General features: G+C 40.9%; 2 protein-coding genes across 3 annotated transcripts in view; both read left to right on the top strand.

The window, feature by feature from the left end:
- The window catches only part of LOC115577177 (contactin-5-like), a 134,764-nt gene that overhangs the window by 26,610 nt on the left and 92,279 nt on the right, over positions 1 to 15,875 (top strand). The window lies entirely within an intron of this gene.
- On the top strand, positions 2,264 to 15,616 carry LOC115578759 (sodium- and chloride-dependent betaine transporter-like). Its single transcript, XM_030411902.1, has 14 exons — positions 2,264 to 2,400; positions 4,213 to 4,347; positions 7,975 to 8,112; positions 9,093 to 9,195; positions 9,894 to 10,026; positions 11,164 to 11,298; positions 11,398 to 11,501; positions 11,622 to 11,746; positions 12,538 to 12,650; positions 13,138 to 13,275; positions 13,362 to 13,464; positions 14,421 to 14,521; positions 15,206 to 15,376; positions 15,515 to 15,616. Exons 1-14 carry the CDS (start codon positions 2,271 to 2,273, stop codon positions 15,614 to 15,616), a joined length of 1,731 nt encoding a protein of 576 aa, XP_030267762.1. The 5' UTR covers positions 2,264 to 2,270.

The following is a 15,875-nucleotide window of genomic DNA, read 5'->3' as shown; positions in this document are numbered from 1 at the left end:
GTTCATTCTAACTTTTTTGTGTTTTACAGAAAATCCTCAGGACCAAATAAAGAACATGTCGTGACCTTCTACCAAGAACTTGATTCAAATAAATGTGTTGTTTGTGCAGTTAATAAATTGTGTTTCTGTTGAGCCTTAATAAAATCACATGTAACTACATCAGTGTTCTGCTGTACTTCATTATTTTCACATTTACAGGTAATCTGATTTTTGTTAATTATTCTAGATGGGTTAATGTTTTGAACTTGTGTTCCTCCAAACTCTGTATCAAAATTTTGCTAAATACCCGTGAGACAGTTCCCCGGGAAAGAGTAGGCTAGCTTAGCCGATGGCGCCACAATCCCCGACCATTAGCGGAAGATCGCCGCTCAGACAGCACACTAGCTTTGCAGATGGTGCCAGCGCTTCCCCAGCGCACCCCCGCTGGAATAGTGCGATGAAGGTACCACGCTACAATGGGGAAGAGCCACCAGAGACCAAAGAGACGGCAGTGGAAGTCGCCCTCGCGTTGGAAGGACAAACTATTTACCCCTGGGATTCTCAGAAACTGTGGGGGGTGCCAAATTGCACAAATGCCTTTTTCTACATAATGTCGCTCTAATTTGAGGAAAAAGAACTACAAAAATCCAAACCCTAAACTCAAATGAGCTCAACTTAGCAATAGGGAGACTAAATTGTTTACATAACCCAATAAAATGAAATATTACTTACGGTTAATGACACATGAGGGGAAAGAGTGCTGAAAATCTGTATTCAAGTACCACTAAAGTTGCATTCCTGGAATATCACTCAATTACAAGTAAAACTACTGTAATAAAATAATGCTTTAGTGAAAGCACAAAGTATTATTCTGAATTACTACTCAGGGTATTAGTTACCTTTTAACTGTTGATGTTAATACCGTATTGACCCTGATTATAAGACGACCCCTCTTTTCAAGACTAATCTTACAAAAAAAAGACTCTCCGCTGGATGATAGCTCTGGTAATGGGCATGCCTTCATTGTTTCTCAGTAACAAACTTTAACTCACCGAGTGTTTGTGATGAAAATAAATCACCGCGACCGTCAGCTCTCCTGACTGAGACTTCAAGGAAATTTCCCCCAGAAAACAGCCTCTGTCCCCGCGACTGACAGAGTCAGACAGCGTCCCGTTTACTGATGGTGATTATGTAATTATGTAATTTAGTGCGGAAAAAGTAACTTTATCACTTTCCAGGATGTTTGGTGGGTCAGTATTTCAATCACTACACATTATAACAGCATCCATATGATTATAAACTATCCGCGGGTTTAGATTGACAGGGGGACAACTGGGAACCATGACGTCATCATCATGACTCGTACTGTCACGCCTCTTTAGGAGCCGCAGCAACGGCTTTCTGTGTGAATTACACGGCGGTACAGCGTAGATGCTTCGCTCTGTGTGAATCACCATCGGCGGAGAATTGGTGAAACCAATGCTCCGGAGATAATGCGGAGACGCTGTGTAAAAAGGGCTAGTGACGTCTCTACAATAAGCTGGCGCCCTCTGCCGTTGCGGTCATGTATCGACTCCAGACAACTAACCGCATGTGTCAAAGGTTAGACCCCGGTTATAAGACGACCTTCACATTATTTTTTATCGAAAAAAACCTTGTCCTATATTCGGGTCAATACGGTACTTTATCTCTAGCAGGCTTTCTATCTAAAGGGCTCTGGGCGAGGTTTGTCCATTGGCCTCTTTGTGATCCAATGGCCTTATTTGCTACTAAAAGGGTGGTAAACCGAGGTGATCTCAGGTAAATTGGATCTTATTATCCATTATAATTAATAATCTTTTCTGATAATCATTAATTATCATTGATAACCAAATGTAACCCAGATATCTCTATTAATGTTGCATGAAGCACAACAGCAGACCTGACTGTTTTTCGGACAACCCATAAAAATGACTCCAGACAGATCAGGGGTCATATTCACCAACATTCTTAGCAGGTTTCAGAGCTCCTAATTTGCTTTGAAGTGATTCGGTCCATCAGGTGCCATACATGCAGTTGGTCCTGTTTTATTATGGTTCATGTTCAGTTCAGGGCACTACTGATTTGAAACCTCTACTCAGGACATGTGATGAAACGGTTAATCTAGAGACCTGCTATAAACAAACACCTCCTGAACTCACCACGCTTGCTCTTAGCCAAACAGCCAGTTCTGTTGATAGATTAGCAGAACACCAGGGTGACTGAGGTACTAATTGCCAGTAGTGATCAGGGACTGAGGACGTAACACAGAGATGGAGAAGAAAGATGAAAACAGGGAACAGTGGAGGAAGAAAAGGGAATATATTCTGGCAGCAGCAGGGAACGTGGTGGGCATTGGCAATGTGTGGAGATTCCCCTACCTGTGCTATAAAAACGGAGGAGGTGAGCTGGAACATAGTCCTTTCTATATTTTTTCTTTCCTCTCTTTTTCAAATCTTTTTTTGTATTTCTTAGTATTCTAAGTGCTGTACTTATTGTATGTCTGTCTACCTGCTATTGTGACAAGTGAATTTCCCCACTGTGGGATGAATAAAAGTCTAAAGAACAATATTTTACATGATTGTACCACTGATGAAAATCTTTCATGCAGTCTTTACAGGGAAAGGTAATCTTTCATCTGTTTCTTCATCACATCCACAGTCAATTAAGAAGCAGAACAGTTTTTATGGAATAAATGTAAATGTAGGATTTTCAACCTCAGGCATCTGTATCAGATGCCGCCTGGACCCCTTCAGGGTGACCTCGAGGAGGACCCAGAACACGCTGGAGTGATCCTCCTTGGGATCCTCCTGGAAGAGCTGGAGGAAGTGTCCAGGGAGAGGGAAGTCTGGGTGTCCCTGCTCAGGCAGCTGCCCCCGCAACCCGGCCCCAGATAAGCAGAAGAAAAGGATGGATGGATGCTAATGTGGAAAGGATAGCATAGGACTTGCAGAATAAGGAGTCCTAGTTTAGGAGTTATTTGGGTAACTTCTCAATGCAACCTTGAGCAAGAAAGAGATAAAAGAAATGCACTCTTATGGGCAGGAAATGGACAGCATCAGAGACAAATCATAAGAATGATATATACTGTTTCAAACTGTGTTCTGGGACCTTATTTTCCTCTCAGAACAGCTTATTCATTCACTTATGGGGGAAAATAATGTATTATTTCCTTATTAATATTGTAAATATTAAAATTCTTAGTTTGGATTTCTTAAGATAACAACAAACATGAACATTCCAACAAAATGAAAAAGAACTTACTGTAAATGACACATGAGGGGTTATACACACATGGACAGTCATGGTGGTACATGTATTCAATGCTTTAGTAAAAGTACAAAGTATTATTCTGAATTGCAACTTGGGGTATTAGTTACCTTTTAACTGTTGATCATCTCTAGCAGGCTTTCTGTCTAAAGGGCTCTGGGCGAAGGTTTGTCCATATGTCCTGCCTCTTATTATTTATTATAATTAATAATTATCTCTGAAAACAAAGTATATAGTGCCCCTTTATTTAAGCTAACATCAGTTCATTTATTTCAAAGCTTATGAGTGAAACTTGGCTAACATGGCTTTGCAATTAAAACCATTGCTTGTTCCAGACAAGTAAACAGTTTGGTCGGTGTGATATCACGTTGTACCTGTTGTGGCGGTCCTCGCTGTCATGACACCCTGGACGAACGTCACCTCCAGCGCAAATAACTTATTCATTAAAGTAATTGTTGGAAATTGGAACCACACACACAATAACAGCTATAATGAAATATATTAAACCACCAATTAAAACCACCAACCACTAACCAACTTCTTCCATCACTGTCGTTTTTGGGGAATACAAAGTCAGATGGTACCTCATTAGTATACACACATTATTAACAGCGTTTATAGTGGTGGAACATCATCATACCCAGAAATAATAACATAGCTGTCTGCAAAGTACTTTGCAGGGATGCGCGCACACACACACACACACACACACGGGAAAAGTGGGTCTTCATCCTCAGGATCACACAGACGGCTTCTCATCCCGGCGCCAAAATATTTAAGAAGTGTCCCTGCATTTGCATTAAAATACAACACATATGATCAATGCATGAATATCACAATTAAATAAACATGTTATTAGGCATTATTTATCCAACTTTTAATGATTTCTGGTAAGAGGAAGTGTGGATGGCCTCCAAAAGTAATTGTTTGTTTGTGTCTGTGCAGGTGCCTTTCTGTTGCCCTACTGTATCTTCGCCATGCTGTGTGGCGCGCCTGTCTTCCTGATGGAGACTGTGATTGGTCAGTTAATGCAGGAAGGCTCGGCTACCTGTTGGACAAAGCTCTGCCCACTGGCACAGGGTAATCACATTATTCCTGGTCACCTTTAAAGACAAAATGTCACAGCTCTGTGAGTCTGTGTATGGTTCTATATATGTTGAATGTATTGAGCATTTACAAGAAACAATTTGAAAGATGTCGATAGAATTTGAGAGTGGAGACAACCGCCTCGATGTCTATGTGTTGTGATGCAGAGATGTCTACTTGAATTAACATACAAACAGCTGGTGGTGAACAGTCCTGTCTTATAACACCACTTCGTACAGAAAGTGCAAGTCAAATAGCTCAGACTTTGAGCTGGGAGACATGGCAGCTGTTAGAGTAATAATGAACAAAATCAACTGTTAAGTTGTCAAATAGTCTTACTTCTATTTTACTTACTGAAGAGAAAAATACAACCATGTACCTTCTGAATATAATTTGAACAAAGATGAACTTAATCACTGTCTTATCTCAAACTAGAGCTCTTTTCATTCATACTTGACATAAACATTCAGCACATTCTTGATTTCCCCTCTGTCATGTGCTGTCAAAGTGTATTAAAGATATTGCGGCAATTTCAATTAAATCCCAGTAAAGTTCCTTAACAAGTTTTCTCAACAGCAATTTAGTCTTTGTTGACTATTTAGTCTTCACTGCTGGAAGAGTAGAGAAACCAGCCTTGCATGTTGTGGCAAATGCCATCAAAACCTTCAAGGCTGGCGCAGGATGTGCTTGACATGACTTTGCCTTGGTCCAAAAATCTTTGGCTTTCGTTTAATCCGCAATTGCAGTGCTCGCTCAGATTACCAGTCAGCTGCTTCTGAACTGACAGCTGTGGGACGGGGAGGGAAACTTCAAATGGGTTATGAATCCACATCTGAGACGTGTCCGTGTTTTATCTGGAGTGGCAAAAGTAGGATACTGACTTAAACAGGAGTGGCATCAAGTACATATATGCAGGAGACACTGCTCACACACTACTTTGATATATATGATAATTAATCACTGGTAATTAATCTTACACTCGTAAATGGGGCACCACCTCTGTGTTTAGTTCTTGGAATAATCCGGAGGAAATTATTCCAAACACCTAACTGTACCAGTTGGCTTGGACAGTTAGAGTCCATTCAAAATTAATTTATTCAGTCTCAATATTCTGAAGTAGTGACTTCATTGCACGTATCCATCAGTTCTCCACATTAAAATTAAGTTCCAGACAAAGACAAATGATTATATATGTTTGACTAAATAATTTGGGGTAAAATAAATGAAATGACAATTTTAGTCGAACAACATAACAGAAAAGGTAAAGACTGTAATTTGGAGAGTAATAAAGTCGTGTGACCGTCGGTAGATGGTAAAGTTAAAGGGTCGGGTTATATACAGTATATATTAAATATTACAGGAGTAATTTTTAATACTAACGAGACACTAATCTTAATTCTCTTAAGTTCATAAGATAGAAGTTAGAAGTCAGAACCTAGACAGAAGTCAGAACTTTAGACACCACCCATTCTCATGTGTGTGGATCCAGCTGCATGAAGACGTTCGGCCTGTTTTGTCTGGGAGTCAGGAGGCACTGAAGTTTGGTGTCCTTAGAGTTCTGGGTTGGACTATGGCATGGCGCGTCGGTCCAATAGCCAGAGTGAAGGCCGGTACTCTGTTGAGGAACTCTTGGTCCGAAGGCCCAGTGGGATTTCCGCCTTGGGAGCGCTGGGGGCACAGTCGGTCTCGGCTGGGAGCACACAAAGTCTCTTTTGTTGGAGACTCCTTGCAAGGGCTCTGAAGCAGACAATGACTGCAGTGCTCTTCATCAAATGATCACAGTCTTGAAAAAGACTTTTTCTTTGTTGTTTCAAGTGGTGGTTCTTAATTTCTGATTCTGAAACTAATTCAACTTCTTCTGGATCAGGCGGTGATACTAAACGGTATATTAAAATCATTGTATTTAATGTTTTGAAATCGTGTTTAACCTTCCCAAAACCTTCACCATCTTAAAAGTTGAATTTTTGCCTTTGTGAAAAGATGCAACATGACAATGATCATTTATCATTCAAAAGAATTATAACCTGATTAAGACATGAAGCAATAAAGTATACAACATAAAACAAACTATACAATACACAGTAGGACCAAGGACTTATACATATTCCGTGTAGTTCTATCTTAACAAAACATATCATACATTTAACCGGTAAATAACACAAGTATTACACAAGGAATAATGATCTGCAAGTCTCTCCCCATCTTCACCAAGGGGAGGGGTGGTTTCTGTTGACCTCAAACTCATGAAGTAATAAACTTCATTTGGGCTTGACAATAACATGGGAAAGATCTATTGTATGACCTTCTTACGCTATTTTGGAATCTGCTAAAATTAAGAAATTGAGATTGTAGTTTATTAGTTATTTAGGATGTATTTGAATTTGGATGAGGATAGAGACTCCAGTGGGATTCGAATGTCAGACCCAGGTACAACAACGGTCGTAAATTACAGTTGGACATGTGAGGTAGAAGAACACACAGATTAGGTTTCGCACCTTGCCTTCCCCCACTGGAGAATGTTCCAGAGGGAGAGAGATGTAGATTAGTAAGACAACTTAAATCACAACTGTGTCTGTGTTAGAAACCAGTTCTCTCTACTTCTGATGTGGAGAAAGAAGACTATCGTGCTTGACCTCGTTTGACCTGAGGAAAAGGGGTTCATCTTCTTTGGAGGGGAGGAAAAAGACCAAATGTGCTTAGTCGTTGTAAATTACTAAAAGAAGGTCTCTGGTGATCTGTTTATAGCAAGAAAAACAATCGTCCCCCCTCTGTGGAGGAGAGAAGATCTGCCAGGTCAGGAGGTGGGGGGGCTTTCAGTCCCATATGCTGGAAAAAGGAGTCGATTTGGGTTAAAGGTAATCATGGATAAATGGGACCACTTTAAGATGCAGGGACAAAGGCTTGTGTTCCTACATTTATATTTAAGACATTTAGCAGAAGCTTTTGTCCAAATTGACTTACAGTTATTCATACATACTGATGGTGGTGGCTGCCGAGCAAGTTCCCGACCAGAACATCAGGAGCAGTTTTGTGTTCAGTGTCTTGCCCAAGGACACTTTGAGATGTAGACCAGTGGAATCAAACCAGCAATCTTCTGATAACAAGACACCGGCTCTTCCCCCGAGCCACCGCCGTCCCCCATCCACCTACAATGGAAAAACAATGATCTTTTCTGTAAACACGATGTCTACTTTGCTTACTGACATTACAGTCATTTCTTGCTCCCCTGTGTTAAAATATGAGAATAAATAGGTTTACCAATCACAAATAAAAAACGTGGTCTGAAGCTTCCATACTTTATTCCTCAGAGTCCTCAAAGAGAAACTGTACCACTCAAATTAGCTACATACAAAACAAACTTTCAATCTATTTTTATTTAGCAGATTAGCTTGAACAAAGCTCACCAGTTCCACATTATAATGTTAAATGTATCTTCCAGGTCTACTTAACCACACAACAAATGCAATTTCACAACATTTACAAACTATTCCATTATCCAAATATGTTAAACACAAATCACAGTTTAGCATAGCCACAGCAAATGATTTACCTGAAAGTATTTGGGACGACTTATCGCAGTAAAGCTGAAACTGAGGTGTTTTGTGTGTCGTCTCCCTCCAGGAACTGGCTTTTCTGTCATAATGGTCCAGCTGTATGCCAGACTATACAGCATCGTTCTGGCCTGGGCGCTCCTCTACCTCATCTACTCTTTCAGAGACCCTCTGCCCTGGACCACCTGCAGCAATCCATGGAACACAGGTCGGTGTCAGATCAGAGCAGGCAGCAGATTACATAGCTACCAGACATGCACCCCTTTACATTAATGTCATGACTACATGTTGGCATCATCTCCAAACATTACCTAATCACCTTTATGCAGAAGTTGTGATGGTAGTCTCTCTGATATTACTGTATCACTTTCAACACAGCACAAGTCTTAGTTAAATGCTGTCAAAAGCCTACAGGCTGCAGCAGCACGAGGTAAAGCATGCAGAGAGAAATGCATGCAGTGTACCACTTTCTGAGATCGCTGTCATAAATATAACATTTCAATCTAAATCTCTTTTGCATAAAGACAGTAAAGTTACTGTGGCCCAGACTTGGTATTTCCTACGGAAGCCTTAAACGGCCACGCGTTCATACATTTTATTTCCTCCGTTTTCCCGAGATAACGGAACAATTTTCGAGATCTCGAGATAACGAAACTTTGTTTTTCTGAGATAACGAGTTGTATTAAATATATTGAATATGAATATTATTAACTCAAATTGTTTCTATGAGGGAAATCTGTAGGCTCAGTTGTTGTCAGCTGACATCACCAGTTCAGTCACCTCTTGCACAACACAATTAGCACCTCACTTCCCCCAGCAGGACTGACAGTGGATGACTGAAGAGACAATACCAGATATGGGTGTGTGTGTGAATGTGAATATGCGTATGCATGTGTAGGTGGTGTGCATGTGTTTGTATATGAAAAGGAGGTAGACAATGTACAGTGTAACAGTAATGTTGAATTAGGGTGAAAACCTTAAAACAGCCATTTATTTACATTGACAATCCAATAGAAAGACCAGAAAAACACGTCTCAAGTCTGCTAAATGTCAATGCTGTAGCAAGAAAAGGGAACAGATTACATATTTTTTCCTTCTGAATCTTAATCGTACAAGTCCAGACTATAATCATTCTGATGAGCATTTTAGTCACATGATATTAAGATTGATTTGCTTTCCCATCAACAGACAGATGTGTGGAGCTCACCTCTGCAAACAGGACTGCAGTCAACAGTGGCAACCTGACAGCAAACTGGACGTCACACAAGTCTTCAGTCTCTGAGTTCTGGGAGTGAGTTAAAGTCATAATCAGTCCTTCTGCAAAATGTTTTTTTTTGTGATTGTTGTGGGCAAAAATCCTTGATTATGAGGCTCATTTTCTTTGAAAAATGCAATGGAATATGGAGGATATTTATGCAACTACATGCGCTGAAATTGCGGGAACTTGCAAAAACTTCGGTTGTGATTCCACCAACACTCTGTTCTCACGAGGCTACTTCCTTAATGTAAAGAGTCGTTTCTATTGACTTCCTATGATAAAGCATACTACATCACAGAAAGTGCTGGGAATAATTAAGTTCTCATCTTGTTTTATTAACCTAATCTTTACTAACCTTTACATACCTTTACAAGCTTTAATCTTGTAGGCTACTGACTTTGACTCTTTCAGCCCTAGAAACTGTTTTGGAAGTTGATGCCAACAAATAATTTGCCTCCACTGTCATGTAACACACCGGTATAATGCTTTACTCGATGTTTTGCACTTTTGTTGGCAAATGTGAGTGATTTTCATAAATGTGCTGACTTTGTTAAATTATGCGATCGCATAATGGCGTTGTTCTGGAGGGTATGCATAATAAACCAGTACTTAAATCAAGTGGTGCTATAGTTGTTAACTCAATTCACCTCATTTGGTGACTTGTAAAAAGGAGTGTTACCAGTAATTCTTCATGCATGTGACATCACTGACTGTCTGGAGTGTCGACTCAGGAGAGGAGTGCTGTCCATGTCGAGGGGAATCGAGGAGGTGGGTTCAGTCCAGTGGGAGCTGCTGCTGTGTCTCCTGGCCAGCTGGGTCATCTGCTACTTCTGCATCTGGAAAGGAGTCCGCTCCACAGGAAAGGTCTGGACCAACCACACACTGTAGTTTAAATCTAACTTGGGTAAATTACATTTTATTTAACTACACATACATGGGCCCAAAATACACACAGAGACATGGCTGTCACATAGAATTTAGGAGTGAGGTACTTAGCTCATGGGCACCTCAGCAGTGACTAGCACCTTTGCATCAAGAAAGTCAAGAGTAAGGCTGTAAAGTGCGTTTGTTGAGGTCTTTGATACAAACATGCAGACAGCTCCCTCTGTTGGAGTCATTGTAAACAGCAGTAGATCAGGAGGTCTCTGATTTTTGTCACTTGTTTGTGTGCTCACTGTTTTTATTTTATTCTAAGTAAATAGAATATTCTTTAATGTTTGTGCAGTGCCTCATTTGCATTCTGATGTACTTTTAAATTTATCGCTTGTTTCTTTCTTCAGTTTTTATTTGGTGTGATATTTTTGACTCTGAACATTGATTATGAAATTTACTGCGATGTGTCACACAGTTGAGGGAAACAGGATGTGGACCCAAATGCAGTTACTCAGACAGGAGGCAGGATCAGGGAGAAACACAAAGCTAACTTTATTTCCAAAGCTGAATGATACAAAAAACCAAGGAGACAGACAAAAGGGAAAGTAGCAACCAAGGCTAAAGCAGCTAAACAAAGTGCAAACAAAAGCAAATTTCAAATCAAAAATGCAAAACTGCAAGAATTAAAATCCAAAAAATACATACCACTGGCAGACTGGAGACATGCAAGGAAACACTAGGAACTCAAGAAGGACACCACTCAAACACGAACACCAGACCAAAGCAATGAAGGGACAAAGCAGAGGCTAAATACACAGACACTAACGATGAGACGAGGAACAGGTGAGGAGAGAGAGGAGGGAGGAGGCAAGGTGAGGTAACGAGGAGGGAAGCACAGAGCAGAAAACACTGACAGACAGAGGGAGACAAACATGCACAGAGGAAGGAACACAGGAGACACTGAAGAAATGGAAATCAAATACAAGACACCATAAAACACAGAACCATGACACAGTGCAATAGGGCGCCAGCTAGAGTCTTGCCTCGGGGCACCAAATTGGTGTTTCTAGAACCTAATGCAGTGATTGTATATGGCTAGCTATATGCTGAATAACACTTATATTTCAGGTGGTGTATTTCACGGCTGTGTTTCCCTATGTGATGCTGGCCGTCCTGCTGGTTCGGGGGTTGACCCTGCCAGGAGCCCTGCAGGGCGTCAAATACTACCTGTATCCAGATCCTTCTCGTCTGGCAGACCTCCAGGTGAGACACCTTGGACAAATTGTTTGTGAAGTGGTGTATAAGGTGAAGGGTTTTTTATTATTTATGATGAAATGTAAGTGTCACACCTTTGTTGATTAGGTGTGGCTGGAGGCTTGTACTCAGGTATTATTCTCATACGGTGTTGCATCAGGAGCCATGATCACATTGGGCAGCTACAACAAAGTCAAAAACAACTGTTACAGGTGAGTCATGTGATCAGTAGTTCCACTGACACGAGCTAACGCCAAGCTTTTTTTGTAATGCTGTGTGTGTGTGTGTGTGTGTGTGTGTGTGTGTGTGTGTGTCTGTGTGTGTGTGTGCAGGGACAGTCTGTGGTTGTGTGCGCTCAACAGTTGCACCAGCTTTGTTGCAGGCTTCGCAGTCTTCTCTTCTCTGGGCTTCATGGCCCACAAACAGGGAATGCCCATCAACATGGTGGTCGAATCAGGTATGAAGACCAATGCTGCTTTTTGTCAAAAATGCAACCAAGGCTTTTTTGGTAAATGTATATGAAAAACCTTTGTGTAAAAGCATAATTACGATGAAAGAGGCACTTTTAAGATTTACCAGAGTTTAGTTTTCGGGTCAAACAAAAATCTACACATGAACACGAGCATTGAGAACATTGTTTGTGTACGCAGAGTTTACTAAAAAGAGAGTGTCTGGACGGCTCACATTAGCAGTAGCATCTCCGGCGCGCCGCGGAAAAAAAAAAAACATTGTAGAAACAGCAAGTTAAGTTAAGTTAAGGGAAAAGAGGCATGCCTGGTGTGACTTTCTGTTGAGTGAGACAGAGTTTACTAAAAAAGTTTTCGGACAACTCACGTTAGCAGTAGCACCTCCGGCGCTGCTATCATACGTACCTCTTTCGTCGTAATTATGCTTTTACATGAAGGTTTAACTAGATTTACAAAAGAGCCTTGGTTGCTTTTTGGCGAGAGTTTCACTTTAATGTGTCGTCAAGAGCCAATATTAGATTACTTATGGGGGGAAAATGTATCACAGAATGGGCCACCTCATGATCTCACATTAAGGAGTAAGTCATCTACACCACTGCGAAGCATGCTCTAATATTTCAAAGGGTTCATCTTCACAATAGAACAGGAACTTCCTAGTGCAGAATTTACAGAACTTAATCTATCTTCTAGAGCTGGTCCCTACACAAGTCTGCAGGAGAATAAATAAAAATCTATGGCAAGTGGAGAGGACAACTACTGAAATGTCCCCTCGATCCTGCAGGTCCCGGGCTGGCTTTCATCGCTTTTCCTCAAGCTGTAACCATGATGCCTCTTCCTCAGCTGTGGGCTGCCTGTTTCTTCATTATGCTCTTTCTGTTGGGACTCGACACAGTGGTAAGACGAAGAAGACTCACCACATAGACCAACTGTTGGTGACCTGCACAATATTCATTTAATATACGAAGATATGCTAGTTCAGTGAACAACAACGGCAGACTTTTTTGGAACATGTTGCAGGCATCCAATTCAAAATAAGTGAATGTTTGCAAAAAACAGTAAAGTTTATCAGTTCGAGCATTAAATATCTTGTCTTTGTAGTGTATTCAATTGGATATAAGTTGAAAAGGATTTGCAAATCATTGTATTCTGTTTATTTACATTTTACACAACGTCCCAACTTCATTGGAGCTGGGGTTTGTAACTACAACAGCAAACGCATCAATACCTCTGAGAAAACAGATCACAGATATAAATAATTATATCTCCGAAAACAAATACTTAGTGAAGTTTAGAGAGATTGAAGAGCAGACATCAGTCAGTAGCAGGCCTCTCCATACTACATGTTTGATAAAGTTGTTTTCTTTGTGCTTGTGTGTGCTAGTTTGCAGGTTTGGAGACTCTAACATCGTCAGTGATTGACATGTTCCCAGGACAGATGCGTCGACCCTGGCGCAGAGAATTCTTCCTCATCTTCTTCTGCTCTTTCTGCTTCCTCATACAGATCTCACTCACCACTCAGGTACTACTCACCTGTGAAATCAAACTCATCAGCCAACATTCAACATATTCTCATACTGAAGGAGCAATTTCTTCTGTGTTGTCCAGGGAGGAGTGTACCTGTTCCAGCTGTTTGACTACTATGGTTCTAATGGAGCATGTCTCTTATTTGTGTGCCTGATCGAGTGTGTTGCTGTCGGCTGGGCCTTTGGTAAGTGGTGTGAACATGATGTTGCAATTATTCTGTAATTTACTTGACATAATTGTACTATCCATTTATCGTTCCCCAGTGTCAAGGGTGTAGATTTCAACGCAGTATCCTCACAATTATGTTCATATTCGATTGTTCTACACCTCACAATTTACGAGCTCAACAGTGAGGTTCCCAAAGTGAAAATGCCATTCATATTCTGAACAGAGGATTTTTTTTATTATTGGCCATAATGTCGTAACCATCCAAAGTAGACTTACCACGAGTTAACAGATTGTGAAACGATGGTATATTACCCTGTAGAAGCCACAAGTCTGTATGATATCAACCTTGTTTTAAGAAAAACATGTTTTATTTGCAATGTCATGGACAAATACGACACTACCCACAATCCTATAGTGTAACAGCGACGTCTCTGATTGGTGGATCTCGCTGTTACCATGGAAATGTTAACCGAACCTGTGAATTTCATGTCCGCTAGTTACTGCTACAACTGAACTCTACTATCGTTTACCACAGAACTGCCATGATGTCACTTTCTGACCTACTGTGTTTTTTTGGAGATGAGGAGAAGCGTTTGAAAGGGTTCACCTGAACATGAAATTTCCGGGTTCGGTAAACATTTCCATGGTAACAGCGAGCTCCACCAATCAGAGACGTCGCTGTTACATTCGCAGTGGTTTATGGGATGAGTAGTTCCTTTACTCTTAAGATAATTATGTACACAGTCTTGTACCTTTTTGATTTTTTCTCAGTTTTCCAACATTTTTTTGCGCCAAATTAAATGTTTTATGGTAATGATTCATCTCGTAGTTTATTGGCTTGGTTCCAGGCTTAAAACTCTTTATATAAGGAGTCAAAAGGCGACTGCAGTCCAAGTCTGACCTAAACCATGCTTCAGCACCAAGAGGTCCTGTTATTTAAATTGTTGCTAACAAACTGTCATGATCCTGCAGGGGCTGACCGGATGTGTGACATGGTTGAAGATATGACAGGACAGAGACCGTGGCTTATTTTCAAACTGTGCTGGCGTTACATCACCCCTCTGATCTGTACGGTGAGTTTCAGACACACACACACACACACACACACACAAACACACACACACACAGCAGAAATGGAATTGAATTAAGACAACTGGCCACTACCAGCAATAAGAAGGTGAATAGTGTCTCTGCCAGGCCAATCTGCCCCCTGTCAACCCAATCAACCCTAACCCTCGCCTTAAAGGTCAAAATGACAACATTTTTAGTATATCATGTCCCAGTATATCATTTAGTATATATTAGAGGTGGATTTCATAGTTCGATGTCGAGATTCAGTTTCCATCGGTCAGTTCGGCAGGAAGAATCGTTAATATCGTTCGTTTGTTCAGTCGCGCTTCCGGTACAAAGTCATTTAGCGGTAAATCATGTGATGCACAGTTCTCAGCTCCTCATTCTCAAACGATCGCTAGGAACGGTCGCTACTTTCAAATTAAAAGACCCCCCGCTAAGAACCCAGTTCTAAACTCCAATGGGGTGCAATGTAAAGCTCTTATTTTGAAGACAAATTTGTTGTCACTGTTCACAGCCCAACTTCGTGCTTCACATCACATGTTTACGCCTACCCCAGTGGCGGCTTTTGGAAAAGGAGGAATATAAGGCACATTGCCGCCCTTACCTTGGAGCAAATGTGCCACCTTTGCTATCTAAAAAGGGTTAGTGTTACAGCCTGTTTGTTCCTCTGCTTTTTCTTTAAGGTTTGCTTCATTTGCTCATTTCTGGACTCTCAGCCTCTTACATCCAGTGGGGGCCATGTGTACCCAGACTGGGCCTACAGACTGGGCTGGGTCATCACAATATCACCTGTGGTTCCAGTACCCATCTGGGCTGTCGTCAAGATGTGTCTCACTGAGGGCACCTTCAGGCAGGTAAGAGCACCAAAACACCCCGCTTAATATCTGTACTCTGATTTACTTTTTAAATATTTCATATTGCCATCAGTAATAGAAAAACATTATATGAAATTATTTATCATTCGTTCCTCTAATTATCCTTTTGTCCATCAGCGACTGACGGTCCTGTGGCATCCTGGTAAACATCCTGTCATTCCCAAGAGTGTCGAAGAACGGTCCCTAAATGAAACAGAGATGATCCCAGAGTCAATATGAAATGTTCGTATGACAGCCCCAAGAAGAACATGTTACTGAAGGCATGCTGTGGAGTTCTTTGTCATGTTTCCATTAACCCTCTGGCCTTGTTCGTTTTTACTACCCTCTCAGCTTGTTCGTGGCCAAAAATGGCCACCAACAGATTGAGTCTGTAATTTGGGGGATTTTGTATGTTTTCTGATGCTTTTACTGCATAAAATGTGTAATTAATATCAGTTCTTGTCATTAGTACAAAAAATTAATTCATTTTTAATTTTTT

The sequence above is a fragment of the Sparus aurata genome, chromosome 3, assembly GCF_900880675.1.
Source record: "Sparus aurata chromosome 3, fSpaAur1.1, whole genome shotgun sequence".
NCBI lineage: Eukaryota > Metazoa > Chordata > Actinopteri > Spariformes > Sparidae > Sparus > Sparus aurata.
This window is presented reverse-complemented; position numbering and strand designations above follow the sequence as displayed.

Bases quoted from the DNA above. Each gene is read 5' to 3' on its own strand.
- LOC115578759 (XM_030411902.1), top strand. From the start codon at position 2,271: ATGGAGAAGAAAGATGAAAACAGGGAACAGTGGAGGAAGAAAAGGGAA. The intron at 4,348-7,974 runs GTAATCACATTA...GTCTCCCTCCAG, and splicing joins GCTCTGCCCACTGGCACAGG to GAACTGGCTTTTCTGTCATA. The intron at 11,299-11,397 runs GTGAGACACCTT...TTTGTTGATTAG, and splicing joins CTCGTCTGGCAGACCTCCAG to GTGTGGCTGGAGGCTTGTAC.